General features: G+C 38.4%; 1 protein-coding gene and 1 non-coding gene across 2 annotated transcripts in view; one reads left to right on the top strand and one right to left on the bottom strand.

Annotated features, from left to right (window-relative positions):
- Window positions 1-20,768, top strand: part of LOC144650588 (uncharacterized) — a 131,889-nt gene that overhangs the window by 109,980 nt on the left and 1,141 nt on the right. The window contains exons 15-21 of the mRNA XM_078510298.1: window positions 821-889; window positions 1,989-2,060; window positions 2,775-2,846; window positions 9,375-9,431; window positions 16,662-16,849; window positions 17,583-17,702; window positions 18,220-19,731. Coding sequence (XP_078366424.1) covers window positions 821-889; window positions 1,989-2,060; window positions 2,775-2,846; window positions 9,375-9,431; window positions 16,662-16,849; window positions 17,583-17,702; window positions 18,220-19,731 — 2,090 coding nt within the window. The remainder of the gene's footprint in view (window positions 1-820; window positions 890-1,988; window positions 2,061-2,774; window positions 2,847-9,374; window positions 9,432-16,661; window positions 16,850-17,582; window positions 17,703-18,219; window positions 19,732-20,768) is intronic.
- Trnay-gua (transfer RNA tyrosine (anticodon GUA)) lies at window positions 488-561 on the bottom strand. Its single transcript has one exon. It is a non-coding gene; the product is annotated as a tRNA-Tyr (tRNA).

Genomic DNA, 20,768 nt, shown 5'->3' with positions numbered 1-20,768 from the left:
TATATACGCCGGGTTCTTGCAATGAAAACTGAGAGATCTGGCTAGTTCTTTAAATTTGGCACCTCAGAAAAAAAGATATAATATTTACCCAACAATAACATTAATTATTATAATAAAATCATCTGTACTGTCAAATTTTCCAAAAATTAAGTCTGTCTCTTTCAATGAATCAATAGTAAATAGTGAATACTTTGTTTACCCTCGGATTGTAGAGTAGCTTTTAACATAGCTAATATCTCCGAGCATTTCAACAGTACAACGGCACAATGGGCAAAGACCAGACCACAACACCGGGAACTTCGTGCCCTACTCTTTACGATAAGTGTGTGGGTTCTTTTACGTCCCCTGCTGACCATAACACTGAAGATGCAGGAGACGGGGCCTACGCTTTATCGTCCTTATCCGAGAAGACTAGAATATCTAACCATTTGTAGTTGTTATTGCAAAGGCAGCATATTCTCCTCAGTTATTTTAAGACCCTGAGTGTTGGTCCGGTCTGGGACTCGAACCCGAGACCTCCCGCACTACAGTCCGGCGCTCTACCAACTGAGCTAACCGGTCGGCGGATATTTAGTTTGTTGTTAATGATTAAAAGATAAAATGTGTGATTAAGGTGGTCACTTAAGCTTCAAACAAGCAGGTTTATGATAAATAATTGTCCTAAACGTCTTTCTACAAGTCAACACTACAGGTCTTATTGTTGTGCGACGAACCAGTGGGATATCGGTCATGTTTGAAATTATTCGTTTTTTAGAAATTATCTTGAGTTAAATCTCTGCCTTGTGATTTATTTCTTGGAAATTATTATTCTATTTTGCAGGTGGCTTATAAAAAACAGGCTGACCTTCATTTCAGATCACACTTTTGTTGCAACCCCCTTGAAAAATCTGTAAGTATAAAAAATTAATTAAATACAAAGTCATTAATCATTATTTTTATCTCAACCTGTTGCTAAGAATGACGTCATATTTTTATAATTTACGAGCACAAACGTTGAAGCCCTGAAAAGCTAACGGAAATGCCTAAAAATCCCTCTTGGACATAACAGTGACAGTAAATATACAAAACGAGTTACATGAGATTGAATCATATAGACTCTTGGTTTTAGGCCATCGTAACTTGATTAAAAATATAATACAAACAGCGGTGATAAACATTATGAAAAATCGCATTTTACTAAACTTGACGTTAAACGAAAGATCTCAGGAAGCATTATCAAGGCATTATCACGTACAACTTTAACGATGTTTTGAACAGACACAAAAACAAGCCAGACACCCCTGTTGCGACAGTTCCTAAAAAAGATGTCATAATCCTGTTACCCTACTTAGGTCTTCCGAGCATCCAAATCACTAAACGCCTTAAATCATGTGTATCCGACTTCTACTCTTTCGTCAACCTCAAGATCATTTTTCAGAACACACACCGCATCAAATCCTTCTTTCCGTACAAAGACCGCCTCAACCGTTCTCAACGATCTAAGGTCAACTACAAAGCTGGCTGCTGGGACTGTGATGATGTTTACATAGGAAAACAAAACGACGACTTCATGACAGAAAAACTGAACATTTTAAGGCCCTCACTAAATGCGACCATCCATCAGCTATTGCTGATCACATCAAAACCACAGGCCATAACATCAAATGGGATCATTTTGAAATCCTTGCGTCTGGCAAAACTGACCTCCACTGCAAAATTAAGGAGACTTTATTCATTCAAGAACTGCAACCTTCATTAAATGCGAATGTCGGCAGCGTGAGGTTGTTGCTTTATTAACTGAAATTTTAATTTTAAGTTACTGTTTAAGATCAATTGTCTCACTCTCGGTTCCAGACTCCTTTCATAACAATATATAAATAGTTGCCAATATTTTAACGGTCATACTTTTGAAAATGTTTGTAGCTTAGCATACCAAACGTCAAGTAATGTTTATCACCGCTGTTTGTATTGTATTTTTAATCACGCAATTGTATCTTTTACTCATAAAGGCTCCTTCATGGCAATGCAATTGAACAAATTCAGGGAAAAGGTTTTCATAACCTTTCAAATCTTCAGATTTTGTAAGTGCTTTATTTAATTTTTTTTACTTTAATTGAGTTTTTAATCATCAGTTATATTTTTTAATTTGATACTTCCGTTAGTATCAATAAATCAACAACAACGACAACGATAACGGGCATTAGGGAAAAGGGGTTAGAATGCAACATGGTAGACTAAAGTGCTCGCCTTGCTTATAATGACTCCATTTAGGTTATTTTGACAGGTTGTTTTGAAGCAAAATTATAATAATAATAATAATTTAAAATAATATTAAGTACAAATAATACTATTATTAAGCAAAAGTAAATAATTTGAGTACAAACTTGAATCTTAGGTGTAACTGGTTAAAAAGTCAATACGTTAAGTCAATAAGTTCAGTTAAAATGTCAATGGCCTACCTACATAATAACACTCTGAAAGCTTTAACATGCTCTAAGCTTTTATGTACACTAGTTATAATATCACAAATTGAGGTTAATTATTTACAAAGCATATAAACTTATTTACATATTTTTGTTTGTAAAATCTAATTTTTGTTTACATCATTATTATTTCAAAATCAAATTTTACAAAAAGTGAATACTTAACGAAAAGAAAAGCTATAAAAATTCTATACGTATTATTCTCGCTTCATATATAATTACAAAATAATAATGAATACATAATAATACATAATTAAGTAATTAGTGACTCACAGTATATCAAGTTAAAGTGCGATCGCTTGTTACCTTCAGAACACTATTTAGCAATCCCCTGACGAGACTTCCGGCTGGATTATTTGATGGCATGAAACCGAATGCTCAAGTGTAAGTACATGTAAACAGCAGTAACAGCTATAACAATGGCCAGAAAAAGAATAAGTATTTGGCCAGTTACTTTAGTATATAGTCAACTAATACGGACGCTTTTAAAGGGTGTACATACATTCACATAATATGTGAATGTTTATATCTATAGAGAAATTGTCTTTTATGTGAATGTAATAATCTGTGATTATTACATTTCACTGATATACAGAACGGAACACTCGCCGATGATCCTCGGCGAGGTAGTCCTATCTGTATAAGAAGAATATTGAAAACTCGCCGATGATGAGCGGCGAGGTAGTCCTGTATACATATTAAGGAAATTTAAAACTCGCCGATGATCAGCGGCGAGGTAGTCCTATCTGTATAAGAAGAACATTAAAAACTCGCCGGTGATCATCGGCGAGGTAGTTCTGTCTATATAAGAGGGATATTGAAATCTCGCCGATGATCATCGGCGAGGTAGTCCTGTCTATATAAAAAAGGATATTAAAAACTCGCCGGTGATCATCGGCGAGGTAGTTCTATCTATATAATAGGGATATTGAAATCTCGCCGATGATCATCGGCGAGGTAGTCCTGTCTATATAAAAAAGGATATTAAAAACTCGCCGGTGATCATCGGCGAGGTAGTCCTGTCTATATAAGAAGGATATTGAAATCTCGCCGATGATCCTCGGCGAAGTAGTCCTGTCTATATAAGAAGGATATTGAAATCTCGCCGATGATCCTCGGCGAAGTAGTCCTGTCTATATAAGAAGGATATTGAAATCTCGCCGATGATCATCGGCGAGGTAGTCCTGTCTATATAAGAAGGATATTGAAATCTCGCCGATGATGAGCGGCGAGGTAGTCCTGTCTGTATATGAAGAATATTAAAAACTCGCCGATGATCATCGGCGAGGTAGTCCTGCCAGTATAAGAAGAACATTAAAAACTCGCCGGTGATCAGCGGCGAGGTAGTCCTGTCTGAATAATAAGGATATTGAAATCTCGCCGGTGATCAGCGGCGAGGTAGTCCTGTCTCTATATTATAAGGATATTAAAAACTCGCCGGTGATCAGCGGCGAGGTAGTCCTGTCTCTATATTATAAGGATATTAAAAACTCGCCGGTGATCCGCGGCGAGGTAGTCCTGTCTATATAATAAGGTTATTAAAAACTCGCCGATGATGAGCGGCGAGGTAGTCCTGTCTATATGAAAAGGATATTAAAAATTCGCCGGTGATCATCGGCGAGGTAGTCTTCTGTCGGTATTAACAAGGCGAGTTCTGTCTCCAGTAAAAAGAACTCTAAGACTCGCCCATGACCAGTGTCGAGGTGATGTTCTCCAAATCTGTTCCGCCCAAACTGGCCCATGGTGGCAAAGTTTCATGGAACGTCTTTGTTTACAAGATATTGTGTGAATTAAGACAATTATCTCACCCAGAATCGATCCGAAGAGCTTTAACATATCTGTAAGATATTGAATATTAAATTTCTAGCAAAGTTTCATGGAACATCTCCGTTTATAAGATATTGTATAAATTATGACAATGATCGTGCTGAAATCGGCCCGAAAATTTTCGGGCTTTCTTTAAATCCATTGGCTTTGTCTACGAAGTGGCAACCCCTCTATCACGAAGGTGTTTTAAAAGGGTATTTTGTTACATTAACAAAACAAATATTCAATTCTCGCACGTGGTTTCCGCCGTATTATTCAGCGCGTGATATCGTTCGTACGAAGAGGTACATACCTTTAGGAAGTTTTTATATTAGCTTGGAAAGATGTTCTCCAGCTATGCTGATTGTGTCCGCGGTTGTGCCAGAGGGGTTGATACGTGGCTTCGAAAGTATCAACTCCACGATGAAGAAGATGCCCTTGCAATCACAAGGATTTTGTCCATCCAGGTAAATGACACCACTTCATATATGTGAGTGCAAGGCGATTACTTATTCCGGCGATCTTGACCGACGTTTACGGTTATCATGATTTCAAAAAGCAACATATATTGGCTTTATTTATTGGTCTTTAAAACCTGTTACAATACAATACAATACTTTAATTCCAGCATCCGAGCACCGGATGGCTGGCCAGCCTGAACAAAGCGCCATCCAACGTGTGGTGATTCTCCTGGTCAAGTAATGTCGACATAACATGAGCTGCAATCGTAATTGTAGTTGCCCACACACAGGCAACGACGGTTGTCGAGCGTTCCATACGATCTAAAAGATTAGTAAGGGGCGACTTTCCAGGCGCAATTAATTAATCGGCGAAAATCTATCCTTGGATTGCAAATGAATAATTACAACGAAGAAATGAGTTAACTATTATCGTAAAATGCCATAGATAGATAGATAAACTTTATTAATGTGTCAAGGCCACATAGCCTGGGAAAATCCCATACTAATTTGGGGACACAAAATCGATGTTTCATAGTTATACACACCAGGCTGCTCACTAAAATAAACTGATAACCATCGATTTATAACTTTGGCGATGGCAATAGAGGGGCTGGCGAAATACACGCGCGCTAGCAAATGTCGATGTCCACGCTAATTGCCTCCTCGCGGGAGGCGATTTTCGCGCGCCCCCGCTCGTGTATTTCGCCGGAATTGCCAAATTTAAAGACTACTCACAATCTAGATTTAAATATTATTTCTTCCCTTTGTACTTCTCTTGGGGGGAGGGTTGTAACAGCAGGAATTGAACCATGCACGACGCACAAGAAATATTTACAAGTGTCTACTCCCCTCTCTAACAAAGGCCAGCTTGTTGAGTGTATTTTGTGTCCTTCGCAGGAAAATAATGTGTCAGGAAAGTTGGAATGAAGGCGAGCCTGGAGTTCCAATATTACCATTACCATCTGGATGGTATTCAAAATCTAAGGTAGGGAGGGATGTCTAGCATTACCCAAAAATCTTACTTAACAGAAGTTTTGTTCGCCCGTAGTGTTCCGGGGGGTGTACATGTCAGGCTAGAATTTTTGCGCAAGATCCCAGGCAATATTAGAATAACAGAGCTACAAAAGACCGTCCTCCTTGGAACCGGATAGGATTGCATGATTATAATAATTATGTGACATGAACATGTCACATGCGTGAACCGTTCCTAATAAAGGAACAATAAGATATATTTATGACCAATTTTGCAGATTTGACATGCTTTAAAAGGCCATAACACCGTTTGTATCACCAACTATGTTTGTGAATAAAACCATGATACTTAGAAGCAAAACTTGTATATTCCTTGAGTTGTAACTGTGCATTGGGTTGAAACGAGAGTAAGGCTTATAATAAATCTCATATTTGATACAATTTGCTTCGAAAGAAATATTTGGAGCAGGAAATATTTGACTTTGTGATTTTCTGATTTTGATATTGAGTTCTTTTAAGGGATCACAACACCATTGGTGGGATTGCAAATTTTTGAGTCTAATGCTTGCGTGCGCTTTGCGCATGCGCATTAGACTCTTTGTTATATGAAAAAAGCTGTTAGCAATCCCAAGGGAATGGTTCGGGATCGATAATCGTTCGCTGTAATGTAGAAAACAATGATCAGCTGCAAGAACGGACTCCGTACGGACACGCACGATTAGTTTCAAATAAAAACAGCCAATCAGCGAAACGTGTTCCCACGCATAATTAAAAGTTCTTTCTCAAGTCACGATTATTCAACACTTGAACAGGACGAAATAATTTTCCAGTTAAGACATTTGTAAGCTTTTGTGAAAATAAATCTTCGTTTTCAGTTCAGTTAAGCACTTGTGTTTTCGTCTTGCTTAAAAAGCAAGACGTCTTTGAGAAAAAATATTTCGACGGCGACTCGCGTTTATTTACACAATGCGACCAAATATTTATTTTGTTTTAAAAAATAGAAAACTTTACCTCGTATTTTGTATTTAAGTCATTCGAATTTTGACCAATTTTTTCTTTACAGTGCAAACAAAAACCTTCAAAAATAAAAGATGTACATGGATAAATGTAAATCAAGTTACGCGACTAAATCAAAATGCGTTTGTTTGGCCGCTTTGCAGTATTACACTGTCCCGGCCTTTGCCATACACTGAAATCGAATTTCATGCTTTTACGACTCTCAGAGATCTTAAGTTCTTCTTACAGCTAGAAAAATCATAAAATGGTTACATTGATATGGAAGTGATGATTCGCGAAATTTGTACATCATGATAAACAGTCTTCGCTCCTGTGTATGGTAGCTCGATAATAATTGCCTAGTTTCCAGCGTTCAAAAGGTCATCATTATATTGACGTGAGCATTTACACCCGTTTTTAGGAAAATCTGTCACTAAGTGCTTACAGTACAATGGAGTAACAGTCACTATTTCAAGTGCTTTTATTGCAAAATCTGTTTCAAGAGTCATCATCAAAATGGTGAAAAATCTGAAAGAAAACGATGTGAAGTTCTTCAACCCTTGTTGTAATGAACATGCTTTTTGTAAATCGTCACGCAATCTTGTCCAAATGTTTAATCGTTTCTGCTTTTACGGACAATACGGAAGAAGTAACATCAACTCCTGTTCATACTTTAAATTTTGTGAAGCATATAACATTTGTGACTGTTTCGTTTTCATCCATAATCATCCACGATGCCCCTAGCTTGCTATAAGCATTTTAAATTAAACTCCCGAACACAAACCTCTAACCAATTTTAACCGGCTTACGAAAACCGCGCAATCTGTATCACTATGCCATACGGCATTAGACTCATGTCACCCTTGGTGACCTATTTTTATAAATCCAGGTGAAAACCAACTCCAAGTGTAACTTTTATCTATTTATCTTTTCTATTCACTTTTTTATTATTAGAGTGTCCCCAATTAGCGCCTTTACGGCGCAAGACGAATTTGACACTGAAATAAAGATACTTCCCTTACTTTAATTTATACACGGTGAAAAATATCTTGAGACTACCTCGCCGCTGATCATCGGCGAGTTTTCAATATTCTTCTTATACAGACAGGACTACCTCGCCGATGATCATCGGCGAGTTTTTAATATTCTTCTTATACAGACAGGACTACCTCGCCGCTCATCATCGGCGAGTTTTCAATATTCTTCTTATACAGACAGGACTACCTCGCCGCTGATCATCGGCGAGTTTTCAATATTCTTCTTATACAGACAGGACTACCTCGCCGATGATCATCGGCGAGTTTTCAATATTCTTCTTATACAGACAGGACTACCTCGCCGCTCATCATCGGCGAGTTTTTAATATCCTTCTTATACAGACAGGACTACCTCGCCGCTCATCATCGGCGAGTTTTCAATATTCTTCTTATACAGACAGGACTACCTCGCCGCTGATCATCGGCGAGTTTTCAATATTCTTCTTATACAGACAGGACTACCTCGCCGATGATCATCGGCGAGTTTTTAATATTCTTCTAATACAGACAGGACTACCTCGCCGCTCATCATCGGCGAGTTTTCAATATTCTTCTTATACAGACAGGACTACCTCGCCGCTCATCATCGGCGAGTTTTCAATATTCTTCTTATACAGACAGGACTACCTCGCCGATGATCATCGGCGAGTTTTAAATTTTTTATTATATAGACAGGACTACCTCGCCGCTGAACATCGGCGAGGAGATAGCTCTATATTAAGGTAAATATTCTACATAAGTAAATATTCTACATATTGAAAACTTGGCGTATTTTTTGTCGTTCTGTATAGTGAAACAGTCACATAATATGTGATTCTCTGATCTCCGGCTTTGGCTTTTAAAGACATCTCCTCTTCTGACAACAATGGCCAGAAAAAGAATTAGTATTTGGCCAGTTACCTTAGTATATAGTCAACTATAACGGACGCTGTTAAAGACATCTCCTTTTCTTGTATCTACAATTTTCATTGATTCAGTCAACACTGTCGGGACTGGCTCCAACTATCCGTCTTAGAGAGGTGTCTGGCTTGTAAAGAATCGAGGAAACATGACACAAGTAATGCTGAGATAATCAAACTGAACCCATACACAATGAATACATGTCTGTTCTGGGTCTGTTTAAAGTCGTTTACTTAAGAAAAACCTGCAAACTAGAAAAATTAATAATATAACTGAATAACCCAAATCTAGTTCTAATCTAAAAACTTACGACAATATGGTTGAGCCAATTGCCAATAACTCGAAAACTATTTGTCAAGCGAGGAACAGTTTTTCCAACGACATAACTTTGACTATGTGATTTAAACAATTCTATAACATATTTTAGTGACTCATGACTCATTTTAGTGATAATATGGTGTCATATACTGACGTTTTGTGATAATCTTTACTTAAGATTGAACTGGACAGCAACAAGCTCATCTTCTTAATTTGGAGTAGAAATACAGTCAATTCTCTCTTAACGGACACCTCTATAAGACGGACACCTGGTTTTGTTCTGTCCCTGTTGTTTTTCAGTCATTTCATTCTAACTAAACTCCCTATAAGACGGACACTTCTCTAATACGGACAGTTAGAACCGGTCTCGACGGTGCCCGATTTAGAAAGAGTTGACTGTATCAAATTATTTTTACTCCCAGGTTCTTAACATGTAAATACATTCAGCAGTTTCCAAGAGGCATCTTTACTGGCGTTATGTAAGTAACAGGCATATTACGGCTCATCATTTTAGCGGGGCAAAAAAAGTTTTTCTTCCAATTCAAATGTTACCAAGAAGTTGCCCGTCCTTGGGTTTCTTCTTAAGTGCCACTGTCAGAGAAAGTGTTCCAGACCTTGAAAGTCGGGGTCAACCGATTTTCCTGAAACTTACTGCAGAAGTTGGCCTTGGTGAGATATTCTAAAAGCCATTTGGGTTTTGTTTTCTGACTTTTACTTTCAAAGTTCCAGGGGTGGTCCCATATTTAGCCTTCAAATCCCGAAAAATCCTGTTTTTGAAGGAGTAAGTTTGCACTTGTATAAAATCAAACACACAAAACTTTTTGACTTAATACTTGTAGGCTGTGATTCTACTATAAATGCTCTTTCATTTCATATATGCTGATTTGGCATAGAGAGTTATGACAGCGTGAGGCATAACACGAAATTTGGCCAACTTTTGATGAGAAAACCACTACCCAAAATTGCCAAAATTTAGATGTTCATATTTTTTAACTGCCTAACTAGAAAAAAAGGACACTTATATCAGGAGTTATCCCAATGCATGTAGAACAAAATTCAGTTGAGAAAAATTTGGGCCGTGTAATGTTTTAGTTCTTTAATGACCCATTTTGAAGCACACCCTGACCTAATTTGCATATTGTCAAAACCAAAAGTTTAACATTCATACTTATTTTATTTATTGTTAAACACTTTAATTTGCCCTGGCGAGGCTTAAAGTTCTTAGGAAAGCTATTATTAGCAGTAATAAGACGAGTAAATATAAATTTTGACTGTTAAAATTAGCAAAATTAAAAAACACAATACTGAAAAAAATCAGTTTGTTCCCCTCCAAAGCTTGTTCCCTAAAAATATAATGTGCATACAATACAGGAGTCCGTATAACGTCTACGTAATAGTTTACTATACTAATAAATACACTTCTTTGAAACATATCCATGCTGAACTTGCTAAAACTTAACTTACCAAAGCGTATTAAACGTTCTTATAGTAAAGGTAAATTTCCATATCTTTGAAAATCGTGCGAGTACAAACATCCTACGGCCAAATCGTATTTCGCAATGATCGCTTCATTCTGCGTTTGATAACAGAAGTCCTTAATAGTCCCTTACAATAAAGAAACGTTTCTCAAGCCGCTCAGTCCCTCGCCATTGTGCCATAGTTTTGCTATTTTGGTTGCACGCTGTTCATCCGCCATTTTGGATATGGTCGCAAGAGAACTGGGGCGAGAGTCGCCTGGCTGAAAACGTGTGGACCCAACGTTTTTCAAACGAAACTTCCATAGAACTCATTAAGATAATTTTAAAATGTACTGAGAAAATTATTTTTGTTTTCAAATTAGCGTCTTTTGACGCTATGTTATAAACTTGTTGACATAATATTAAGACTTTTTCATTTTGGTCGCATTTTATTAGACCTAGCCCCCGAGACCTAGCCTGGGAGGAACAATTGATAATGCGACACAAACCAAATGGCTTATTAAAATCATTCTTATAATGAAATGAAACAAGTATCAACACGTGTTTTATCTCTGGTGTCGAGTGAGGGCCATTAAAATATTCTCTTTTCGGCAGATTACACTTCAATAGGGTATAAAGGAACTACATCACAGTTGAAAAAAATGGCAATTTTTTTAAGTTTTTCGTCATGATCAGGCGTTAAAAAAAACATCTGTTTTTTCTCAGGTTTTGATAACTTGCAGAACTACTCTGTTGCCATATTTTATGTGAGAAAAATATTATTTTTAGACAAACTTCAATTTGGAAGTTATTGAAAAATGGCTAAAAACCCGTGGCTGATTGCTTGATCAAGAGGAGTGTACGTAAACGGCAGTGTCTGCCTTAAACATGCATGAACTTTACTTTGTCCTCCACAGAGGCCTCTTCTTTAATTTTTTGTAAGGGCTGGGAAATGGGGAGAGGTGAAAAGTTAGCGCGAGCCTGAGGAGTGAAAAACAAAAGCGCTCGGGGACACTGGGAAAGAAGGAAGGAAAAATCGAGTCGTTCCACGAGCTCCCCCTATTTTTTTATTTTCATGTTTTTCACCTTTCCCCTTCCACTGAAAGTGTCTCATTTTGATTCGAATGTTGATTATAATATAACGATGAACTAACAATAGTAGTGCCTTCTGTCCTCAAATCCTAATATAAACGCTAACCATATCCGCATAATGTAATGTCACTTATATTAGAGTAACCGATGTGCTTTTTAAGCAAACGGCAATGGCTTGCACGACTCGAGGGCTCGCACATTGTCAAGATTCGATGGTAGGCTCTTACCGATAGTGCTCGTAAAAAAGCATTAAATGCTTAAAGCAGTGCTCGTTTATTGCCAAAAAAGTGCTAAAATAATGCTATTTTTTTAAAAAAAAATGCTCGTGGTTTACATAAAATTGCTCTCTCTTTTCCGATTTTTTTAAACATAGAATATTACATTTTTCAGATTTTCAGTAACATTTTTCATTTTTTTGCCTTGGCAGGCTGTCTTTCATTGTTCCTCGATGAAAACGTGGATGACGCCATCTTGTATCGAGTGTGATGGACTGGGTTTTTAGAAGGAAAACGCTGACCTATCAAATCTATTCCTCAGGCCTCCTCGGCTCCTGTGACTAAAATGAGGGCAAAATGCATCTGGGTTCTGGGAGGCTTTGGACGCCATAAAAAAAGTCAGATTGTGCTTTTTAACACAAAATTATACAAATAATCAGTCGAAAATCCAAAATAATGCTAGCAGTGCTTTTTGGGATAAAATGTAGAAAAAATGCTCGCGAAGCCAAATAATGCCAAAAAAAGTGCTAGCACTATCGGTAAGAGCCTATTCGATGGCGTTTGCCTATAAGGGCCTGTTTACACGGAGGGAGGGTGCCCGCCTTAACATGCAGAATTCACAGCCCTTCTACCCGAGTTGAGACAGCGTCAGTAAAGCGTGTCACAGCGTGGGAAAACCATGTAGCTCCAAATGATTGAATAAAAATATGATTTTTTACTAAATAATCAAGGCTAGCCGTCTTTAAACCTATTTTATTTTGACGTGCAAGCTCTTAGAACTTTACTACGTCCAATTATGGGGGAATTCAATCGAAATTCAACAGTCTTTGGCCGCCAAATTGAAATTAAATTTGTTGTTTAATTAGCTGTTGCTCAAAGAAAAATTTTCCAGCCTACAGATAAAACTAATTTGATCTAATTTTGGTCAAATAGCAGTGTTTGGGTCCAGAATTTATAAATTTTATGCCACCACGCGCGAAGACTTATCCCGGCAAGCTGGGAATGCCCGGGCATAACCGTTTACATGGCAAAAAGCTATCTCGACTAGAAGGGTGCCCCGGGCAAGTAGACCGAGTGCCCCGGCAAGGCGGGTTTCCCGTCTTGCATGTAAATGCTTCGATGCGTGTTTTAAAGAAACGTATGGAAAGTTGGCTCGCCCAGTGTAGCTCGGTTGGCCGGGTAACTCGGTTAGCCGGGGCACCCGCCTTCCATGTAAACAGGCCCTAAGTTTTACCCGCTGAACCCACGCAACAAGCCGGGAGGATTTAAACGCAGAAATTAATGGAAAATTAAAAACGTAACTGAACGCTTTATATCCCAGCTACATCATTCAAATTTGTTTAATAAATATTTTTCCTAGAAGCTAGGCTCCTTCGGATAGTCCATCAGATTCCCATACGACACTGTAATTTGTGACGGCGTTGCATATCCTTCCAGATGGCGGTCAAAACCGTGACCGGCCTGAAGATCTATTATTCTCGTGTTGTGCTAAAATAATTAATACCGTGAGTCAACTCTCGTTATAACAACACGCTTGGGACGTCGTCGTTTAGTGTCCATATTAGCGAGAGTCCGTAATAGCGGGATGTGAGGGAAAAAACGTTAAGTAATATAGACTGTTTTTTTAGAACTGTAACGTGCTCATCAACAGTTCTAGCAGAGAAACTACGCAGTAGCCGTTGGGTACGGAGCATGACAATGGTTGAAGGTTAATTCCGTTTAAGGTAAGCACTCGTCTGGAAGAAAAGGTTGCAGTAGTTTCCTAAACCTAACGTGAGTTGTCGTTTTTCTGTTGTAATTCACCAGTCAGGTCACTTTGACTGCTAAGCTGAAGGAAATGGTGAGCGCACCATTGACATGCATATATACGAATGTGGCTATTCTTGCCAACTGCAACTAGGACTGGTTTTCGGTCTTGTGCATCATTGTAGAGTTGTGACAACATTTTGATGTCGATTGATGGCTCTTATCCACACCATATACAATATACATGCTGTTACTTGTTTCTCATCATTATATGAGCATGATTGTCATTTCAATATAATAAAAATTCAAATCAGTACTGCTTTTTGCGAATTTCCAGAGTTAAAACTGTCCCTAAAATCAGGCGTTTAGCTTTTTTTTTAGTTCTTCTGGCCGATCGTTAATTTATTTAGCTGTCTTAGCTTGGTGAGGCACACCATTATGATCATTACGTGTATTAAGTCAGTTTTAAACTCGAAAAAAAAACAGTAGAAATTTTAATTTTTAACGATATGACAGGCGGAAGTTCCAGGAATACGATTCAACATAAATCTAAAAACAAAAACAAAAACCTCTTGAGCCACTGTTGGCCACCTAGTTGATTTTGGGGCCCGTGTCATATGCTTAACAGTCAAGTTCCACTCAGGTCTAATAAAATGTGACCAAAATGAAAGAATGTCACGATGAGTTCTGTCTTTAAAGTTGAGCAAAGGACTTTTGTTGGAAAAAAACCCTCTGAACAGGAAAACTTCATAATGTAAAACGCGTAGGTTGAGTCCACACGTTTTTAGTCAGGCGACTCTCGACCCAGTTCTCTTGCGACCACATCCAAAATGGCGGATGAACAGTGTGCAGCCGAAACAGCAATGGCAAAGAGCTGAGCGGCTTCAGAAATGTTATTTGATTGTAAGGGACTATAAAGGAATTCTGTCAACAAATGCAGAATGTAACGATCATCAGGAAGTACGATTACGCCGTAGGATGTTTGTACCCGCACGATTTTCAAAAATATGGAAACTTACTTTACTTGAAGAGCGTTTAATACGCTTTGGTAAGTTAAGTTTTGGCAAGTTAAGCATGGATATGTTTAAAAGAAGTGTATTAGTATAGTAAACTATCACGTAGACCTTATACGGACTCCATTTATTGTATGCACATTATATTTTAAGGAACATGCTTTTGAGAAGAACAAACTGATTTCATCAGTGTTGTTTTCTAATTTTTGCTAATTTTAACAGTCAAAATTTATGTTTACTCGTCTTATTACTGCTAACAACAGCTTTCCTAAGAACTTTAAGCCTCGCCAAGGCAAATTAAAGTGTTTAAAAATAAATAAAATAAGTATGGATGTTAAACTTTTGGTTTTGACAATATGCAAATTAGGTCAGGGTGTGCTTCAAAATGGGTCATTAAAGAACTAAAACACTACACGGCCCAAATTTTTCTCAACTGAATTTTGTTCTACATGCATTGGGATAACTCCTGATATAAGTGTCCTTTTTTTCTAGTTAGGCAGTTAAAAAATATGAACATCTAAATTTTGGCAATTTTGGGTAGTGGTTTTCTCATCAAAAGTTGGCCAAATTTCGTGTTGTGCCTCACACTGTCAGAACCCTCTATGCCAAATCAGAATATATGAAATGAAAGAGCATTTATAGTAGAATCACAGCCTACAAGTATTAAGTCAAAAGGTTTTGTGTGTTTGATTTTATACAAGTGCAAACTTACTCCTTCAAAAGCAGGATTTTTCATGATTTGAAGGCTCAATATGGGACCACCCCTGGAACTTTGAAAGTAAAAGTCAGAAAACCAAACCCAAATGGCTTTTAGAATATCTCATCAAGGCCAACTTCTGCAGTAAGTTTCAGGAAAATCGGTTGACCCCGACTTCCAAGGTCTGGAACACTTTCTCTGACAGTGGCACTTAAACTGTCTATAAATACATTTTACCAAGGCTTGGACTGTGAATTGGGATCCTTCTGAAGGCAAAGCCGTTGGCGCGAGGAAATTGGTAAACTGAGATGGATTTCGAATGACAAAATGCAAATACCGTATTTACTCGATTAAGCACCGCGGCGCTTATTAAATTTTCCCGTCTCAAATGCGGCGTATATTCGAGGGCGCCGCTTATTTGAAAAGTGAACGCGCAAAGAAATATTTTCTTTAAATTTAACGGTATATTTTCTATCTGTACAAAACATTTACAGTAACTAACAGGAGCGTCTTTTGATTGTCACCATTCGCTCCAACCTCGTCCCCAGGGCGCTTTTCCCTTCAGAGCGCTCACCATTTGGGCTCTCAATGGAGTGGTGGCTTTTACGGTTAACGGTTAAAATTTTGGCTTTTTTACGGCTAACGGTTAATTTATTTCCATAACGGTTAACAGAAGTTAAAAGTTAATTTTCATTGTTTTAAAAAGTTAAAAATTAATTTCCATTATTAAAAAACATATTTTAGGTCTCAGGGCCATTCTGGAACGATGAAGTGAACTAGTTTGGTCAATTTATAATTACTGACCGATTTTTTACGGTTAACATATTTTACGGCTAACGGTTAAAATTTTCCAATTTTTACGCCTAACGGCTAAATTTTTGGCCGTTTTACGGCTAACGCTTAACCCCATTGAGACCCTCTATTGTGGCAGCAGGTTCACGGCCTTCACAACAGAACTACGTATAGAAAGAACTCTGGATAGAGAACTTAATGGGAGAGTGGTGGAATATGAACTAAAGAACATCGCTTTTGATGAAAATTTTTCAGTGCTGTTTTTGAGTTGATTTGTATAGTGGAACCCCGATATAACGATATGCCAAGGGGGCAGTAAAATTATATTGTTATATCGAGGAATCGTTATATCGGGGTTACGTCCCATACATTTTACTATTGCCGGGACATAACATATTCATCGTTATATCGGGAATATCGTTATATCGAAGATCGTTATATCGGGGTTCCACTGTAGTGGGTTTTTTTAGTTATACGAGATTCTTTGAGTAAGCGCCGCATCGGTACCACGGCGCTTATTAATTTTTTTGTCCCAAATGAGGCGCTTAATCGAGGGCGGTGCTTATTCGGGGCGGTGCTTATTCGAGTAAATACGGTATGAAGGGAAGCCACAAGGCTAATTTAAGACTTCTAACAATGCTATGTACAAACTTCTTGTATTGAAGTAGAATAACTGCAATATTTCTTACCCACTTAGTGAATGCGCCCCGTCGGAATCTTCCAGCATATTAATATCTCAAGATAATGAACACCGGGGACGTGAAGTGCTTTTCAATTCAGGTCTTCGTTGTGATCCCAGTAACTCTCTTGGCAAAGTCAACTGCAGTTTCTGTCCGCCTGGTTCCTATAGTGACGAAGCGAGAACTTGTGTTAAATGCCCTGCAGGTGAATGAGATTGCTAGAAACAGAAGCTGCATAAAGTGTAATTAAAAGAACTTAGCATCCATTTTTTTCAGAACGTTTAGAGAAAGTCAAGCTGGTCCTATTGTATACTAAACCAGCAAAACTAGTGAATTTAACCAAGTACTGTACCCGCGATGTAACCGCGCCTGCATGACGTAAGAGTCCGCAAAAATGTAACCAGAAGTGATCGTTGAAGGGAATTACACCGGAAGCTGGGAAAGATTTACGAAACAAGCCACATAAAACCATTTATTATATAAACATCAGTCAAACATAACATAACAAAAAAAGAAATTTATTTAAACTCGAATTGTAGAGTAGCCTGAAAAAGGCTAATATCTTCAGTGAAATACCAGGAAATCTTTCGCGCGAAAAAATCATATCTTCACACGTGAAAATAACATGTTATTTTCACATGTGAAGATATCGATTTCGAAACATTGTCTGACAAGTTTGCCCTGTTTCAATGCTGAATGAGCCAAAGTAAATCGATATTAAAATGCGCTCACTCGTGAGATATCGATTTGAACACTCGAAGATAAATTTCATATCTCCAAGCAACCATGTAATATCCTCTATTTATTTTTGCAAAATAAATATCCTTTCTTTCTTCCTTTTTTCTACAGTCAATTATAGTAAAACAATGCTTAAAAAATTAGATGACCTATGTTTTTTTCAGTTTATCATTTAAATTAACATACGTATTTGTATACAGGAGGTTTTTACCAGGACGAAATGGGAGAAACTGAATGCAAAACTTGCAGCAATGGTACTTATGTCTCAGAGGAACGTCATCCTGGTAAAAGTGCAACGGATTGTTGGGCATGTCCATACGGTATGTACTGTGAAGTCTTCTTCCAAGAGCTTCGCTCCTACGCACTCGACAGTGAAAAAGACTGCTAACCAGTGGGGAAGAAGATCGACAGGAATCTACATTAGATATTGTGCCCTTTAGCCCGGTGAAAACATGATTAAGCTATATTTATCCCTAGATTGAGCATAGTCTTCAACACTTGATACTTTGTTATATATGAACATTAGGTACTACAATCTTGGACAAAACTGTTGAGGTCAGCAAATTAAGTTGACCTGGTCTGCTTATGGTGGTTTATGAACTTTCTACACCTACTGTCGGATGAAAATTAGTTCGCTAAGGTCAGGTTCAAATTAACGCTGGACCTCAAACAATCGCTTTTATCTCGATGGGTGTTTATAATTTACAATTAAACCTTGTAGACCTGACGCGCATTTACTTAATCCGCCGTTTATTCAAGGCGTGGCGTTTAATCGAAAAGATTTTGTAACCTCAGCACAAGCAATATTTACTAAATATATGTATTGTACTCTGACAGGCACTAGATCTAATGAAACTGCTGGATACCGTGCATGTAGATGCCTCCATGGGTTTTACCGGTTGGATCGTTTTGGCCCCTGCTCAGCATGTCCAGCTTATGGCATCGACTGCAACGACGATACAGCAATACTGGCACCGAATTATTTCTGGAACTGGACCGATCAAACTAAATTGTTTTATAAGAGTTTTGTTGATAACATCAACACCATTAGCCCTACATACAACAAAACCTTCTCTAAATTTAACAGTTCACTGCCAAAGCCACTAAAATGTCCTCGTGTTGCCTCTTGCAGAGGTGGAATTGACTCAAAATGTAATGAAGGCTATCGAGGGATTCTTTGTGCTTCTTGTACTAGTGACCATTATCTCCGATTCAATGCTTGTTTGAAATGTCCAAGTATGACTGTCACTCTGATTTCATCCATTGGCGTAATTGTTATCTTTGTTGTGGTGTTTATGATGGTTCTGTGGGGAGACTCAAAGGCAACTTCGGACAGTCGTACAATCGCAGACGTCATCATGTCGTGCTTCAAGATTGTGATTGGATTTTACCAAGTTGTTACAGGTATTTTCTCATCACTGGTGAGGGTTCACTGGCCGGTAGCTTTGATTTCCATGGAAAAATATCTACACTTCGTTGAAGGAAACATTTTCCAATTTGCTCCATTTAGTTGCGTTCATCCTCGACTGCGACTAGACCAATTCCAGAAATTCGTACTGATTATTTCTGTGAACGCTTTAGTTGTTTTCCTGATTCTTGTTTATCTGCTCCTTAGAGGACGCTACATCAAAGGAGGACTAGATTGTCTCAACAGTGAAAAATTACAAGCAATGTCTACGTTAAAGAAATCATGCTATCGGAACATTTTCTTGTTTCTACTGGCTTCATACCCAATAACAAGTAACGCAATTATTCGCATTCTACCTCTGCCTGGCTCATGCGTCGAAATATGCTTTACAGAGGACAGGAATGATTGCACTTCCCTCCTAAGGGCTGACTTTTCCATCAAGTGTTTCACCCTTCGTCACAAATTTTACTGGCCCATCGCTGCTGTGTTTGCATTGTATCCTGTGGGATTTCCTCTTTTGGTGTTGCTTCTCATTTACAAATTCCGTGGCTCTAGCTCTGGCGAAAATATATCATTTGGGTTGAGAGTGTTCTTTGAAAACTACAAGAAAAAGTTTTGGTTTTGGGAGATAATAGAGATGTACCGTAAGCTGATATTAACCTCGTTAATCTTGTTCTTTGGATCTGACAATATTTCTCAAAATGGCTTTACTGTGGCGATGGTGAGTACGTTTGGAGTCGTCTACACACTTCTGTGTCCGATAAAAGACAAGTTTGAAGATACACTTCAAATCTTGGTGCTCTGGATCATCTTCTTTGATGTCTGCCTGGGTGCAATGTACACCAACTATGATGTCAGTGAAAGTCACAAAGCAAACGGCTCCATCGCAATCAACATCCTCTTTGTGCTCCTTAACAGCTCGGTGCTGCTAGTTGCTTTGGGTAAGTCACGCTAATGTTAACGTTCTCAGTCGCTAGGCACTTGAGAATATAACTCATATCAGGAACTTTTCACAATCATAAAAAAATTGATTCTTAAACTATAGCATCCCATTCCGTCGATCGGCTCCGTTACTTACCGCCGCCTGGTTAGCTCAGTTGGTAGAGCGCCGGACTCTGTGCGGGAGGTCGTGGGTTCGAACCCCAACCGACCAACCTCGGGTCTTAAAAAACTGAGGGATGTGCTGCCTTGTATACATCTCAATGGTAGACACTGTCTTCCGAAGGACGATAAACCGTAGGTCCCGTCTCCTGTATCTTCGTCTTATAACAGGGGACGTTAGAACCCTGGGTAAAGAACCCAAACACTATTCGAAAGAGTAGGGCACGAAGCTCCCGGTGTTGTGGTCTGGTGTACAGCGCATTTGAACATATACACATGAAATGCGCTATATAAATTCATTATCATTATCATTCATTATTACCTAGTCTGGTTTCTTAGCGAGCAATTTTGGGTGTCAATGCTAATCCCCTTGCATTGGCTGGAACGTCCCCACCCCCGAGCATTGTGTTAGCCCAAACAATTCTTAATATCACTTAACTGTAAATAATATCACATGTAGTTTAGTAGAGGGTGGCAGTACGTCTGATTTGTTAACAAAACAAGTAGCGGGCATTTTTGATGGGCGAGCACTTTCGCGTAATTTGCCGCCATTTTCCATTCTCAAAACAAAGAGGGTTGAAACAAGTGAAAGGGGTCTATCTTTTTACCCTGACTCATTTCACACATTTTATGATCTGACTCCTACTCCTTTTGGCCGTTGTTTTTCCACTGTCCCCAAACATCCACTGTTTTTCTTAATCTAAGATGATGTAATGGCGCTCTCTCGCGCAAAATGCGCCTGCAATGCAGGCCATAGGTAAAGGGACACTGTACATTAGAAGTAAAAGTATTTTCCAAAGCTTGAAATAACTATGGGCCACTACTCTTCCCGGAGTAGATGCTGGCTCATCAAGGGTTATCGCTAGTACACTCATAT

Source organism: Oculina patagonica, chromosome 4 (genome assembly GCF_052425735.1).
Source record: "Oculina patagonica isolate OP01 chromosome 4, crgOcupat, whole genome shotgun sequence".
NCBI lineage: Eukaryota > Metazoa > Cnidaria > Anthozoa > Scleractinia > Oculinidae > Oculina > Oculina patagonica.
The sequence above is the reverse complement of the archived record's forward strand: the minus strand, read 5'-3'. Positions and strand labels throughout refer to the sequence as shown.